Source organism: Notolabrus celidotus, chromosome 19, assembly GCF_009762535.1.
Source record: "Notolabrus celidotus isolate fNotCel1 chromosome 19, fNotCel1.pri, whole genome shotgun sequence".
NCBI lineage: Eukaryota > Metazoa > Chordata > Actinopteri > Labriformes > Labridae > Notolabrus > Notolabrus celidotus.
The window spans coordinates 10,660,525-10,677,693 of NC_048290.1; the positions used below are offsets into that span (position 1 = coordinate 10,660,525).

The window sequence follows — 17,169 nt, forward strand, 5'->3', positions numbered from 1 at the left end:
CATCCAATAAACAGCTTTGTTAGGGCCTCACCTCATACTGGAAATGCAGAATCCTAGTATTGTGCACCAAGTGTGGCTACAGATTGGTTTTAAATGCCTTTAGGCAATGTTCACTGTCTGACTAAACCTTATTTTTATGTCGTGCACGATTCAGTGGTGCTTTTATAGGTTAACTGCTTTACATAGTGTCAGCTTTAAAATATGCCTGCTTTTTATTATTGATCATCTGTTGTATTCATATCCTAAAGAGAAAGGCAAAGTAACTGAAAACTGCAACAGGTTTTTTCCACTGCCACCCTGAAAATAAGCACCAGCACCCAACACAAAGAGAGGGCTGTGTCTCCCTCTGGTGGTTGTACTTAGCTGTTCAGAAGGAAATTTGTAGATTGCAATTTCTACAAGTTAACCTTGATAATATGTGATGTGTAACACAAAGACTGACTGCTTTATCCCAGATGATTGCAGTACAGCTTAATGTGTCTTCCACTGTGTGTTTTTGTAAACCAGGATGGCTCCAAAACGCGGGGTCAGACCCGATGAAGGATCGATGATGATGCAGGAGCTCGATGACCGGCTAAAGGAGCAGATTGACAAACTGGAGCATGTTCGCCTTGCTGCCGTTGACCTAAAGGACAACTTGTCTGGGGTATATTTTGGAGGACACAAATCCACATGTATGATTAAAAAACCGTATGGAACAAACCCATTTTTGAGCTATCTTCTGCTCTTCCTCCAATACAGAGCAACAGTGATCTAAGCCAGTCCATCACGGACCATTTGGAATGGTTAAATCACCTGTCAGAGCGGGTTGAGACTCTTCACGTGAACACAACTGTTTTTGTTCAGGTGAGTGAGAGATGCAGTTATTGATGGGTCATGTGATTGCAAATGAAACTGAAACATGAACTGAAATATGAAGTGTATCAAACTTAGACCCACAAGGTCAATCAACCTAAAGAAGTTGCCATAAAAAAAAGAAAAAAATCAAGGGTACTATTGAACCTTTCTATTAAACCAAAAATAATACATTTGAAATGTGATTTTTCCAGATGAATCCTAAGCCCCGAGCTTGGGCAGGAAAACAAAGTTCCAAACATGGCCACCGCTGGGGACGTTTCCACCAGAATGAGGATGCTCAGTCAGAGTACGGCTGGTCTCCCATTCGCACACGACGAAACAGTGATGCTGCCTCTGAAATGTCCTGTAACTGGTGACCTGGTAGACCGGCGTATGGATCAGCTGTGGTTACAAAAGCAAAATATTTCACAAAACCCGACTGTTTACACATTTATCTTTTGGACTGAATCCTTTTCATCTGCTGTGATGCTGAGTTTTACATGCAGTGTAGTACTTAACATTTTTTTATGCTTGTTATGTTGTTAAACAAGCTAGGTTTTTAATAAAATCACACTTGTCAAGTGTCTGTGTCCAGTTTTATGTCCATGCAGTTTGTTTGCTTTTTATAAAGTTTTAAAATGATCTAAACTCGGATCTAAACTCGCGCTAGCGGTCTAATCACCCCACATACAGAGGCTATAGTCCTCATCACAGAGGTCGCTGGTTCGACTCCTGGCCGCAACCATTTCCTGCATGTCTTCCCCCACTCTCTGCTCCCCACGTTTCCTGTCTCTCTTCAGCTGTCCTATCTAATAAAGGCAAAAAGTCCAAAAATATAACCTCAATAAATTAAAAGATAATAATAACAAAATTATCTAAACTGCATTCCATCTAGACCATATTTATCAATGAAAATCACTGCATTATATACCACAGTTAACACATGGTGTACTCTGTAGGGCAGGGGGGTCAAACATACAGCCCTCTAGAGGTTCCAATCCGGCCGGCGGATGACTTCCCAAAATGAAAAAATTACAGAGAAGACATTCACTTAAATTTTTCAATAAAAGTAACTGCTATATTAGATTTGTTCTCTGGGGGTTGCATACAATCATAGTGCTGATGGAGTGCACCTGAACAACGCAGGTGAGTGCACGAGAAACCTGTGTGCTTTGTGTGTTCGCAGCAGGTTTCAGTGCTTAAAGAATATAATATTTGGCCCCACTGTGAGACTCATCATGGCGAAAAATACAATAGCTGTTTTAGTAAACATATAGTTCATTAAATGTGAACATTTTAAGAATGTACTTGTACTTTTTTCACTAAAACAAAGTGAATTTTGAGATCAAATTTTTTTATGGTGTAATAAAAAGGCTAGGATCACATTCAAGATGCTTCTCTGTTCAAAAGGAAAGGGAGGACTAAACTTACCTCATCTTAAAAATTACTACTGGGCAGCACAACTCAGAGGCATCATTATGTGGATAACTAATGATACAGAAACTGTTTGGGTGGGAATGGAGCAAAACTCATGTCAAAAGGTACCCTTGGAAGCACTTCCATTTCTGACTGAAAAGATACAGAAGGGTATAAGAATTAATAATGAATGGATTAGGGAAACAATGAAAATATGGGCAATAGTACGTAAAAAATTAGGACTGTCAAATTCAATCTGCAGGGTCACGAAAATAGCAGCAAACCCAGATTTTGTACCATCAACTATGGATGTAGGGTACAAGAATTTGGCACACAAAGGGTTAACATATATCGCACAAATGTTCACTGATCAAACCATGAAATCTTTCGAGCAACTTAAAAGGGAATTTAACCTCCCAACACATGATTTCTATACATTTCTACAACTCCAAAATTACCTTCAAAGACACAAACAATGGGATAATATTTGTAAAACAACATCTGAACTAGAGGAAGTGTTCCTGTCATTTAAAGAGAATGAAGTTAAAAAAAGAGTTATTCCAATGATTTATAAAGCATTGCAACATGAATCTGGGGATGACAAGTTAGAGGTGAAAGAAAAATGGGAAATGGAAGAAAGCATCATAATAACAGATGAAGATTGGATGAAACATTTAGAGCAGGACACAGACTAACACACAGCCCAGCATGGAGGGAATTTGATTTGAAGGTCAAAATGCGGTATTTTAATACTCCTTCTATAACTTCCAAATACAGTAACACATCTGAGTTGTGCTGGAGGGGCTGTGGGGTTAATCGGGGACTTCACCCATATATTTTGGGATTGCCCAAAACTTACTGATTTTTGGAAAAACATCCAAAAAGAACTCTAACAAATCTTTGGTATCACATTTTCTTTAAATCCTTTTCTCTTCATACTCGGCATAACCCCTGTTAACATTAATGATGCAGACTTAATAGCCTTACTAAGAATTTTGCTTTTAATAGCCAAAAAAACAATTACAATGTCCTGGTTGAATCTGCTTCATCCCAGCATTTCCCAATGGAGAGGCAGAGTTAAAGCTGTCCTTATAATGGAAAAAATCACAGCAAGGTTACAGCTGTGGACAAACAAGTTTCTCAATACATGGGCACCGGTGATACAGGCAATGCCTGAGCTCTAGTCACCTCTTGTTTTATTTATTTATTTGATTTGATTCATTGATTTCAGTTCAGTTTTACCCTTAATTCACCTTTGCAATTGTAAATTATAAGCAATGAATCTATACTGTGAATTAAGATAAGAATGTAGTGACGACGATTCTAGTTATAGGAAATTGTCTCATTAATATGTAAAGGGAATACATCTCCTGTATGTATGCTTGTTGTGTGTCAATTGGAAAATATATATATAAATACAAAGTTTAAACCCCCCCCCCCCCAAAAAAACAAAAACCAAAGGGAAACATTTGGAGTTGTCCTTCTTTATAGGTTATTATGTTGTGATTTTACTTGTCTGGCCCACTTGAGATCAAACTGGGCTGTATGTGGCCCCTGAACTGATATCAGGTTGACACCCCTGCTGCAGGGCTGCTCGATAATTCAGTCATGTCAAAACATTTTTTTTTTTTAGGAAGCTACCATAGAAGGACTCTGTCAGGATTGGACTTTGTTCCAAAAACAGCAAGCAGATCCAACAAACTAATGTTTCGAAACAAGCCCAACTACTTTTATTGTCTGATGTAATGTGTGCGTAAAGTTTGAAACCTGGCGTCCTGTGAGTTCATACCATTAAACGCTGTTTCTGTGAATGTAGGTCAACATGCTCCTCCTGTAGGGGGCGCTGCTAACTCTGCCCTATTTTGTAACTGTTAATCACCGTTTTAAATAAAGCTTTGGCATAGCGCGTGGGTGATATTTCTGGAAGGAAGCAGTGACACGCTGAAGTAGCACTACCCTGTTTAAAGGGATCTTTTTTGAACACTGCGTCGAATTTATTTTTGTATCTATATTAAACTGTAACGGGTATCGAGTAAACCCCTGAAACAATGGCAGAGAGTGACTGGGACACCGTGACTGTGCTGAGGAAGAAGGGCCCGACGACTACTCAGTCCAAGTCCAGGCAGGTTAGCATGAGCACCTCACTTCGTCACTGTTTCATGTTGGTTCTCTCAGGCCTATTTCTCAACTTTGGGCATTTGAGTTAGCTTAGAAAATATAATGTATAACTCTGTAACAGCCTTTGTATGTCGATGATACCAAAACAAATGTCACTGCTTGTGTTTAACGGTTAATATACCATCAACCGTCGACCATGCGTCGGTTGGTTTAACAACAACAGAGTACTCGAGGCAGGCTGACTAACTGGATGGTTCCCTATATAACGGACTCATAGCATTGTTTGTTTTTCACTATAAACACAACAGACTCTGGTACCTTAGAGTTACTGCTGGACTAATGCTAACTGGATTCATTTGTTATGATCAACAGTGATTCCTTTCGCTATCACTTAACCCCATGTAGACATTATTCAGGTCTATGGTATGTTAGCTGTTTTACATTGTCATGATAGGTTAGTTAGTGGTAACGGTAAATTGGTATTAACATTAGCTTGTGCTTTCACATGAACGTGGTTAAATGTCTCGTAAAGCAATTTTTTTTAATGTGACGCAATGTTAGTCAATCCTATGGGAGAGACGCTCCCTTTTCTAGACACAGAGTAGAATAGAAAATATTTATTGTTTAGCTTTGTGCTGAAGGTAGAAATGAATCTTTGATTCTTTTTGTCCAAAGAAAGGCACACACTTTACGCCCTCCTTTAAAATCAAATCAAATGAAAAGTGATACAAATCCTTTAAACATGATCAACACAAACATCAAATCCTTTAAACATTATCAACACAAACATCAAATCATTTAAACAAGATCAACACAAACATCAAATCATTTAAACATGATCAACACAAACATCAAATCCTTTAAACATTATCAACACAAACATCAAATCATTTAAACAAGATCAACACAAACATCAAATCATTTAAACATGATCAACACAAACATCAAATAATTTAAACAAGATCAACACAAACATCAAATCATTTAAACATGAACAACATAAATATCAAATAATTTAAACATGATCAACACAAACATCAAATCATTTAAACATGATCAACACAAACATCAAATCATTTAAACAAGATCAACACAAACATCAAATCCTTTAAACATGATCAACACAAACATCAAATCATTTAAACAAGATCAACACAAACATCAAATCATTTAAACAAGATCAACACAAACATCAAATCATTTAAACAAGATCAACACAAACATCAAATAATTTAAACATGATCAACACAAACATCAAATCCTTTAAACATGATCAACACAAACATCAAATCATTTAAACAAGATCAACACACGCATCAAATCATTTAAACATGATCAACACACACATCAAATAATTTAAACATGATCAACACAAACATCAAATCATTTAAACATGATCAACACAAACATCAAATCATTTAAACATGATCAACACAAACATCAAATCATTTAAACAAGATCAACACAAACATCAAATCATTTAAACATGAACATGAACATGATTTGATGTCTTTATTTCGTACATGTAAAAGTAAAATAGAAAAAAAACATACATTAAAAAAAAAAGAAATAGTTATACAAACATACAATAAAAAAAGAAATAGTTGTATAGACATACAAGTATAAAAGAAGAAATAGTTTTACAGACATACAAGTATAAAAGAAGAAATAGTTGTACAGACATACAAGAAAAAAAAAGAAATAGTTATACAAACATACAAGAAAAAAAAGAAATAGTTATACAAAAGAAACAAAATCAATCAGTTCCATTAGCAAGCAGTGAAACAATTTACTTTACATGTGTGAAAAGGAGTAGGAAGAAGTTAAAACTTGTCTAATCCTACCCCTTAAACATGATCAACACAAACATCAAATCATTTATAGCCAACAACAAATCCAGCACATCTACTGAAGCAATTGTTTAAATCCGAAAATGTTAAAATGCAGACATATTATAAAGTGACTGTGTTGGTAAACATTCTTGGCTGACTTGTTGTCCTTTAGCTGGATCGTTTCTGTTATTTTTTAACTTGTTAGTCCCACTTAGATTTGATCTGTTACTTATTAACTCCATGATGATTTGTAGAGCCACCTGAGGTAATAAGATAAGATATTACTTTTATTGATTCGGGGAGGGGGGGGTTCCAATTAGTAAAACGATAAAATAAGTAAAAATAAAAATAGATAAATAAAGATAGAATACAATTTATATATATGAAATGTTACAAATGGAATTTAGATAAATACAGATGTTACAAATGGATTAAATAGTAATATTTAATAATGTTTCAGTAGTAACAGGTTGACATGGTGTGATTATGGTTTGTAACAGATTAAGCAATATAATAAGTAATTATGGGTATATAATATGACTGTAAGTTGTAGTAAACAATAATAAAGTAATATAACATAATATAATATAGCAAAGATAATTATATGATATAATGTAATATGCATTATAATGTTATCAGCAGTCATATAGTCAGTACGAGACTTAGGCCTGTCCATAATGCAAAATCCTGTCAATGAAACTGAAATATTAAGATTCACTCATGTCTGTCTTTTCTCTAGGCTATCACCACTGCTCAGAGACGTGGGGAGGATATTGAGACAACCAAGAAATGTAAATTGATCCTTTTTAAACAAATTGTTCAAAACATTTCACAGTCACAGTGTGACCTCATTTTAATGGATTTCTCATTCTTCTCTTCTTCTAAGTTGCAATTCTTACAAGGGAGATACGACAAGCTGTAAATGATTTTTGTGGCCTGTGTTGTGATGATGCTTTTATTTGTTTACCTCACTGTTTGATGCTCTAAAATAACACCGTCACACAGGGTCTGCAGGGCAGAACAAACAGCACCTTGTCACAAAGAACACAGCTAAACTGGACAGAGAGACTGAGGAGCTGCACCATGACAGGGTTCCTCTGGAGGTCGGGAAGGTCATTCAGCAGGGCAGACAGGCAGCCAGCCTGACCCAGAAAGACCTGGCGACTGTGAGTATACAAGGCTCTTATACAGTATTATTGTAAAAAACCTAAATCAGACAATACATAGGAAATGTAGACCCAATCCTAGACTCAACCTTAAGCCTTAACACAGGACCCTCACTGAATTTTATGACTGCCATGTGAGACTGAGGGTTTGAGGTGGTATAAAAAGGACACACTATCATGACATCTCAGGTTGCCTGGAAACACAACCTGGCACTTAATAAGAAGGAAAAAAACCTGCCACCAGCAAGAGTTTTTATATCCAGCATACAGTGTTTGTATTTTAGCAAACTATCAAAACTTTAAAAAAGCATGATTGTTAATCCCTCTGGAACATTTGATTGAACAAATATGCGACTAGTAACTCCTAAAACATGAGCTGCATGTAGTCATGTACAGACATGCTTATGTTGTCCCCGTCACACCCATGCTTTCTGTGTTTGCACCCAGGTTTTCAGACTTAATTAAATCTTACTTCAACAAACAAACATTAGGTTATATTTAGTAAGCAGCTGGACAATCACAGTCTTTATTTTTGCCATGGTTGCCATGAATTCTGGGTCATTTCCAGAGGTAGGTCTGCAGATATTTGGACTCATGGAAAGTGCACACCTTGGTGTTTTAAAGTCTGCATTGGAGCAGTCACACTTGATGACTTTGAGGTGCCTCCCAGCTGAGTTTGGTGCAGTCTCTCAGTCGCATCATAAAGCGCTCTGATACAGACTGTGCCAAATCACACACTGACTATAAGAGTGTCATTCTGCAGAGTTAATAGAGGGACTTACCCAGAGTTCATTGTGAACTTGGTGATGTGAAGGGCGTGATTGTCAAGCCTCTCACTGGATGTAAACCAATGTTGGAGGAAAAAAAAGAAAATCTAAACAAAGAAAGCACGAAATAAAAATATTAGTTGAATCACATTATTGTTGTTCATTCCATGTTTGTGCAGTTTTTGTTTAAAGTATTCACAGAGAACTGACATGAATGAGATTTTGACTTTGATTAGCTGTCCTATGAGACGCATGAATTCATGCTGAGGTTCGGTATTCAATCTTTTGTTTTGTTTTTGGGTCTGTTTTTATTTAATGGCACATCTTATATTCAGGCAAGTGATTCTTATGTGCTGTCATATTATGAATATATAACAGAATCCAGCCAAAAAAATCTTGAGAACCAGGCTGTATTGTTCAATGTGCTGTCTTGACCGAGACACAGACCTGAACATCAGCAGATGGTTATGAACTACCTTGGAGAAATAGAACAACACAGAAACAGCACCAGGATTCTCTCTTGTCCTATTCAAATTGCCAAGAATGCAGCTGTGTTAGCATATCTGTCATTGATTGTCTAGTTGTTTTTTTTTAAATGAAACTAGTCTTAACTGGTGGTGCAATGGATCACAAAGCTTCACTGTCCAGATAGGATGTGGGATTTGTGTCATGGTTCCGATACGGTTTTGGATCGGCTAAGAAAATATTTTAAATCTGACTTTTTGACTCCGTAGCCAGCCATGACTTCAAACTGTGCATTCAATAATAATAGTAATAATAATGATAATAAAGTTTGTTTATAAAGCACTTATCAAAACAGACGTTAAAAAGTGCTTTACATCATAAAAACCCACAATAAAGAGAACAAAGCATGGGGGGATATAAGGGCTGGTAAGACAATTCAAGAGGAACAGTTGAATAAAAGAGTAAAAGAGAAACTACTAAAAGAAATTAAAACAATTAAAATCAGTAAAACAAATAAAACAATGAGTGAATGAAAGAAAACCATGAATAGAAGTAGATTCAAAATAAATGTAACATAACATTGTGGATAAAACAATATCACAGGAAGCACTTTTGTTAAAAGTATGTTTTCAGCTGTGATTTGAAAGAAGATACTGATGCAGCTCGCCTGAGATCCTCCAAAAGCAGCCCTCGTCCAAACACAGCTTTCTTTACAGCAGGCTGTAACGGTCCTTACGTGAAGTTTCTCATCGTTTTCACTCGTAACCGATGAAATATCAACGCTTTACGGCCTCTTTCGGTGTAAAAGTCTCCAAACACTTGCACAAGAATACAATTTAAAAGACTGAATTGGCTTTCATATTTTTACAGCTGATGTCTTTAGTGCATACAAGTACTACTTGAACATTGCCTCCTTCTCACTAAGACTTTGCACAGGGATTAAGCAGCAGTACATTGATTTTATGCTTCATTTTCCATCGATCCGCGGTTAACATACTTGTTGATACAATCGGATCGTGGATCAGCTGTGACCCGTAACACCACTAAGTTAACAATCCGGTCCTGAGAGGAAATAATTAATCATCTGAAGTGTTTTAAGAGTAGAGTGATTCATGATTTATGACTGATGTTTTCCTCCAGAAAATAAACGAGAAGCCACAAGTCATTGCAGACTACGAGTGCGGGAAAGCAATCCCCAACAACCAGGTCCTGGGCAAGCTTGAGAGAGTAATCGGTAAGACCACAGCGTGCTTCCATTGAATAATCTCATGTACTGTGAGTTAACAGCTGTTTGACCCTCATGTTCCTCATCTGTCACCAACAGGCTTGAAACTTCGTGGGAAGGATATTGGCAAGCCCCTGGAGGCAAACCCCAAAAAGAAATGAATGCAAAGCCTCGAAATCAGCCCCTCCCTACGGTCCCCCTCATTCCTAGAAACCCTTACCCCCTTCCCCTCCCTCCAAACCTCTCCTTGCTCCTGCATCTTCCTCTTCCCGGGCTGATCTCACCTGCGTCCTGCCTGAGGACCTGGTGCTCCACTGCATCACATGCTGCAGACTGTCAAGTCGTCTTAAACACTCTTCTCTCTCTCGACCACATAATCTAATGAATGATCGAATGCATCACAAACTGACGTTCTGTGTATTTGGTTTCACTCACGTCTGCTAAGGCTTTGGCATGATGAATGCAACGTTTTTTGATTGTGATGAGAAGTCATTGAAAAGGTGGATTAGTTTTCATGACCGATCAGACTAGTTTGGACTAACGTTAACTGAGCATGATCTTAAGCCAAAAGTGCTTGATTGCATCTCTGTTTCACACACTTTGGTGAGTGGGTGAATGTCATTACAGTATTGGACTGTTTTAATGCTGTGCTTTGTTTTGATCTACAAATAAAGTTTGGCAATTCAAGACTTTTCTTGGTGTGCATTTTTCACTACTTTCAGACCTAAGCTATCCCCAAAAAATGAACAATGTCTTTTTTAATATACCTTCAAAGACATCTTTACAGATCTATAAACTCTGGCTCAAATAGTTTTCATCATTGAATATCTTTAATGTGTACATTTTTTGCCTGATTTGGGCTGCTGCACTTAGAAAAGTTAAGGAGGAAAATGCTACATGATCCTATAGTGTGTCTGTAGAGCCAGAGGATGCAGTATCATTACCGCAATCCCGGGACCACATCTCTAAAACCCTTCTGACACTAGACCGCGGTGATCCGATGCACTCTGCGGTGTGTTCACAAACAAAAAAACGTCTTAAAATGTGGTCCCAAACATGCAATCTTGATTCTGCAGCCTCTGAGTCTGCAGACACGCTATTATGAACCTGGAATCTCAGTGTAGTGCTAGTATTCAGCCACTAGATGTAGGCATACTATCAGAAATATCTAAAACCGTTTGTTCTCTGTAAATATTTGTGAAAACATCTCAGTGTTGCAGTTTTTTCATGCAAATCTTTTCATCCCTTCTCTAAATGTTTCAGGAGTTTATTACTAAATTTCAAAGACCCTCAGATCCCTTAGAGCTGGGCGATATTGAAAAAAATGTTATCACAGTAAAAGGATTCACATCAGTTGATATCGATAATTATCACAATACAAAGCTACGGTGGCCCTGAAGGACAAAACAAATTTACAAAAGATGAAACACTTTTACAAAGTTGGAGACAATTTTACGTTTGGAAAACATTTTTACATTTTATAAAACAAAATTACATCAGTAAAACACTTTTACCATGGCCAGAACAAATTTACATTAAAGAAAACAAATTTACAAAAGATGAAACACTTTTACAATTTCTGAAACAAATTAATATTTCATTTTATGGAAAGGGAATGTACCAAATACCAGAAGTGATCCGGAAGCGATCGAGTGAGGGGTCATTTAGTTTGTTTTGATGGAGAGAAACCAAACGGAGCGACATGGTTTACATATTAGGACATCCTCGGGTCTCAGAGTGAGGTTTCAGACCTCAGCTGAAAAAGCATCATGTCTCTGGAAAAGCTCCATCATATCTCTGCACAACCTTCATCATGAGTCAGAATTCAGATGAAACGGCCTCAGACCACATCGCCTCAGGCTAAACGGAGTCAGGCTAAAAGGAGTCAGGCTGAAAGGAGTCAGGCTGAAAGGAGTCAGACTTAACGGTAAAAGTATTCTGTCATTTGTAAAATTGTCTCCAACTTTGTAAAAGTGTTTCATCTTTTGTAAATTTGTTTTGTCCTTCAGGGCCACCGTACATATGAAATCATTATATCATTTAAATTTAAAGATAGATTTTTGCCCCTGAGTGAAAGTTACAGAAACCAAATGATTTGTTGGCTTTTGTCTGGGAATTAGAACTCTGCTAATAATAATAATAATAATAATAATAATAATAATAATAACATTCTATTTAAAGGCGCCTTTCTTGGCACTCAAGGACACCGCACAGATGTATATATATATATACATACACTAATTTACGCACTAAGAAGAAGAACATACTTTATTAATCCCCAGGGGGAAATTCAATTTTTTCACTCGTGTTATTTTTCAGTCATGCTACATGCACAGTTTTTGGTATATATACAATGCACACACATGCAGTGGACATGCACTTAGGGAGAGATGTCAGAGTGAGGATGCTGCCATCAACCAGCGCACCCCAAGCAGTTGGGGGTTCGGTGCCTTGCTCAAGGGAACTTCGGCAGTGCCCTGGCAAGTGAACCAGCACCTCTCCAGCCACCAGTCCACTCGCCAAACTTCATCCATACTGGGACTCGAACCGGCGACCCTTCTGTTCCCAAGTCAAGTCAAGTCCCTATGGACTGAGCTACTGCTGCCCCCAAACATTAAAGGAAACAAAATCAAAATCAAAATCAAAACAATATAAACTAGGCTTCTTGAATCCTTCCTTTTTGACAGTGCTAACAGGAAGCAGGTCTTCTGTGTAAGATGAGATTTTAGTGTGTAGAATCAATTTTTTCTTTAATGTTGGGTGGCACATTAGCCCCTTCACCTTTCCAGTGGCTGGGGGCTGTAATTACAAGTTTAAATATATCACATTTTAATCGAACATTTGTTATATTTATATTGAGAAAATTTATATCACAATAATTATCATTGTTGAATTATCACCAAGCCCTATCCTCAGGTTCGATCTTTTTTTTAAACACTTCCATGAGCTACATCTAACCTTCCAAAATAAATCCTCAACTCCTTATTAAAGAACTGATGCATGATTTAAACATCAGATTGAATTAAGGATTTAAGCATTCTTTGCTGGAAGTCAAGTGTTTTGGCGTGTGTAATATCAGAAATAATGCATGTGAAATGTGTATCTTAAAAATGAACGGTCAGCTAACAAATGCACATCACTTTCTGTAGGATGGACCTTGAGATATCTTGTCTTTAAGTAGCTCTTATTTGCCCTGCTTTCCTTTCCTCTGCAGTGCTCCTCCTCATACAACCATGGCTTATTGATTCCAGGATTACTTTTGCCAGTGGTAAGGCTGCCTTCTGTTTTATTAAAGATTCATGGGCCTCATTGTTGCGGAATAACAAAAGCAGCTCGGTGAGAGGGGAAGTGCAAGTGGGGCAGAACACACTCAGGCTCAAGGACTTGATCATGGCTTCAACAATACAGCGGGAGGGTGGTATTGACGAGAGTTTGAAGGCTGGTGGAGTGTGAAGGACCAGGAGGGAGGTCAGGATCAGTAAAGCAGTGTTGCAGAGGATTAATGTGGGGATATTTGATACAGCTTTCACTTTATGAGACTTCTATATCCTCTGGAAAGGTTTATATAAGATGCTGTGTTCCACTGTAGGCTGAGGTAATATTGTGATAGCATATTAGGGCTTGGGAACAGCATAAGGTACTCACATGCCTCTGCAGAGAGACAAAGGAAGAGCATGCAGAAGTCAAGCAGAGCAAACGATAAGGTCCTCTGTCCTGTGTAAGTTCAGTGGAGCCCTACGGTGCAATCTCTGGTTCGGTGAGATAAGACCTTTTGTTGCCTGTGGCGCATCGGTACATCAGTGTGGTTGTCATTAGCAACAAAACCACAGCAGGCAGCAGAACACACCTGAAGAAATCTGCTGCTGTGATTTGAAATTATGCGTGTGCAGAGAGCAAGCCTTTAAAAGAAATCCCTAAAGCAGGCTGCAATATATGTGAAATTTACTCCTGCCTTTCCTGCAGTGTACATTGAAGAGATTTTAACATGCAGTATCAGGACAGGCAGCGGTAGTAACAGAATTAGATTGTTTGAAAGGTTTCATCTGCATCAGAATGCTCAAGCAGTACTTGGAAATTCACTTTTATGTCATCCAATTTAACGTTGTCCATTATCTCAAAAACAAACTGGATTGGATTGACCTCATTTACTGTACTCAAGTCAAACTTTATTTATATAGCACTATTCATACACAAGGCAACACAATTTGCTTCACAATTATGACACATAACATTACAGATGAAAGACTGTACTGTAGGTACAGACTTCTAATGAAAACCAAGTCAATTACTGTTACATGAAATGGGATTTCATACCAACTTTGTCCAAGAGGGGCAGCATGATCCACACAAACTGACGGTTCCTTAAATTTGCTGTTAAGCAAATATGTTCTGACTGATATCAACTGTGCTAGGAATACATATTTCACAGGAAAATAACCTTTAATTTTTTTTACAACCCCAAAGTCCAACTCATTTAACCTCATGCAACCACTATCTCCACTATCATCTCTCTCTCTCTTTTCATCTCCTATTTCCCTCTTTCCAACTCCAACTTGATCAAAGCAGATGGCTGTCTAACATGAGTCTGTTTTTCTCAAGCTTTCTGCCTGTTGAAAGGAAGTTTTTCCTTTCTGTAATGTGGTGGATTAAGATGAGATAAGTCTTACCCTGTCTTGATGCTGGGTCTTTGTTGATTATTTAATTATTGAGTATGAGTATGAATTTAACAATACAGTCTAGTTCTGCTATGTTTGTAAAAGCATCTTGAGATAGCATTTGTTGTGATCAAAAGTTTTGATCAACACAAACTGGAGGTTATATATACATACAAAGAAGATTTAAATTTACAACACCCTGTTTTCCAAATTTGATTCAATCTGGCCTACGTCACTCTTAAACAACTCATCCCTTGAGCCAGGAGTGAGTATGGCCGTTTTCTAAACCGCCTACTATACTAGCAGTACCTACTGATCTGGCCAAAGGTCAGTGTGTAGTATGCAGTATGTGAACAAGAGCAAAATCTGCAGTATGCCAAAACTACCCGGATGTCGTACTGATTTGGGAAAATTTCTCAGTATGCATCGGACCAGTCTCTCTCGTGTACTGTGTCCCACAAAGCACAGTGCTAATGTTCTGCTCTTTCTTTTTTCTCCTTTTTGACAGGGGACACTCAATTTTTAGGTGCTGTGAAAATTATTAAATTCCATATAAACCACTTCTTAACTTTTTAAGCAGAAGAGGATAGTAAAGAAACAGTTTAGCTATCAACTTGGTATTGTTGTTTGCTTTCTGAAACCAGAAATCCAGCAACGCCTGGCCCAGCATACTGCAGAACAGATCCAACAGAACAGTCATACTACATACTACCTTCAAACACAGTATGTAGTACATTCTACATTCGTAGGTAGTATGTAGCAGGCAGTTTCGAAAACAGCCTGCCTCTCAGGTTATGAGGCCAAAACGAAAGGCCCTAATCAGGAGGCATCTTTGCACATGGCACAAGTCTGCATTTGGGTCCTCCAGGCTAGTGTCAAATCAGCAGCTGACCATGCTACTGTAAAATCATTTTTATTTCCAGAAAATTCCTCGATGGCTCTCCATTTTGCGCCAGCTCAGCCAGCCAGCCGACACAGAGCATGAAATATTTAACCTGTTAATGGGGTGAATACATAAGCGTGGGTGAAATATGTAGAGGGTGCCAGGTTGTGCAGCATCATCGGTCATTTAAGCATACTGTCATGCTTTCATGCCTGTGATTTCACGGGGAGTTAACATTGAGTTTTCAAGTAGATGCTGAATAGACTTAAAGACATCTGCTGTACCTTTAATTTGAATGTAAGAAACATTTATTTGTTAAATAACTTACTTGTTTTTTCTATGAAATCCCCCCCCAAAAAAAGTGTTTCAAGTGTTGCAGAACTTTGTATGACAAACTTTTCAAAAGTTAAAGGTGTGGTTGGTAAAAATATGTACACACGATAACAGTATATTTGTGTTCTAAAATGTCTTTACATCATTTCTCAATTTTGACGTTCAGCCATTCCTTCCTGGACAAAAGAGAGCATACCAATGTTGCTACGTTCCCTGTTAAATAATGTCTCTCACAGCAGGTACTTTTACTCATTTTCATGCTTTAGCTGCAGGAGGTTTCCACTTGTTGTCTTTTTTCTCTCCCCAGCTCCATCGCTGAAGTCGCTGTGCTGGGATGCATATTTGCTCGAATCAAGTATGCAGCCTCCTGACCGGCCGGTGTTCACTGGACAAACAAAGAAGGGAGCCTTGCTGTTGTTACCAGGGGGTTATTTGGATTCCTGCTCAACAGGCTGCTTTGCTCGGTAAATCTCTGTGTGTGTATGTGAATGTGTGTGTGTGTGTGTGTGAAAGAGAGAGGGAGACAGAGACCGGCTGCGTTCCTGGAAATGCCACTCCATTGGTCAGAACACCATAGCAACATAGTTCCACCTATGACAAGCAGGCAGCCAGTGGTTTTGAAGGGGCGACGTGAAGCAGAAAAGCTGTATGGGGGGTGTAGAGGGGGAGTTAAAGGAGGGGGAAAGTCTGGGGTCTGTTTTGCCCTGAGGCTCCAAACTCAAATTGAGATTCCACTACATGTTCAACCTGTTGTGTTGATCCAAGCAGCGCTCTGTCTGAAACAAAAACAACAGCAGAAGCTTTGCTTTAAGTTTCTCTGCTTTGGTCATTACTTTGGTGTCTCTCTTTTGTTCTGTTAGTTTTAAAATTATCAAAATACATAAAAAATACATTTATTAGGAAATCAAAATCTTACATCAAAATATATGTTTAAATACTATGGAAGGAATAATATATAGTGAGTAGGTGGTTACAGGAAACAGAATCTGCTTCATCTGTCAGGTCTTGCTCACCCTGTCAGGATTCTAATTTGCGTAACCACCTGTTCACTATCCATTACCATGCTTATTACCTTGCTATCATCTGAGGAGTTGGTAGCAACAAGTTGACACAATATACAGTTTTAAAGATGATTTTATTGATTTAAAAATGAATCATTTATGCAGCTAAGAAACATTTTTACCTCCAGTTTCATGGTCTGTAACACTTCAGCGTCCTTGCCGTATGAATTAACATTAACCTGAACCTTTCAATTCACAGTCAAGTTAAAACATTAGCCTGATTATTTGTTTAATTCACATGTCAGCAGTAGTTGTGGTCCAGTGGCTCCTCAGGTGTCCCTCACATCTGTGCTCAGTAACTGTTTTTATTATCAGACTCAACACCACCCTGAGACCGAATCTGATGATTTTCACATGGTGTTGACAGGTAGAGAAGAAATGTGCCATGCTCAATGACTTGATATGATGTGT

At 38.0% G+C, this 17,169-nt stretch overlaps 1 protein-coding gene across 1 annotated transcript; it reads left to right on the top strand.

The window, feature by feature from the left end:
• Nucleotides 1-4,138: 4,138 nt before the first annotated feature.
• On the top strand, nt 4,139-10,513 carry edf1 (endothelial differentiation-related factor 1). Its single transcript, XM_034709949.1, has 5 exons — nt 4,139-4,379; nt 6,943-6,994; nt 7,209-7,369; nt 9,742-9,835; nt 9,926-10,513. The coding sequence occupies exons 1-5, from the start codon at nt 4,302-4,304 to the stop codon at nt 9,985-9,987; spliced, it is 447 nt and encodes a 148-aa protein (XP_034565840.1). The 5' UTR covers nt 4,139-4,301; the 3' UTR covers nt 9,988-10,513.
• Nucleotides 10,514-17,169: the final 6,656 nt, after the last annotated feature.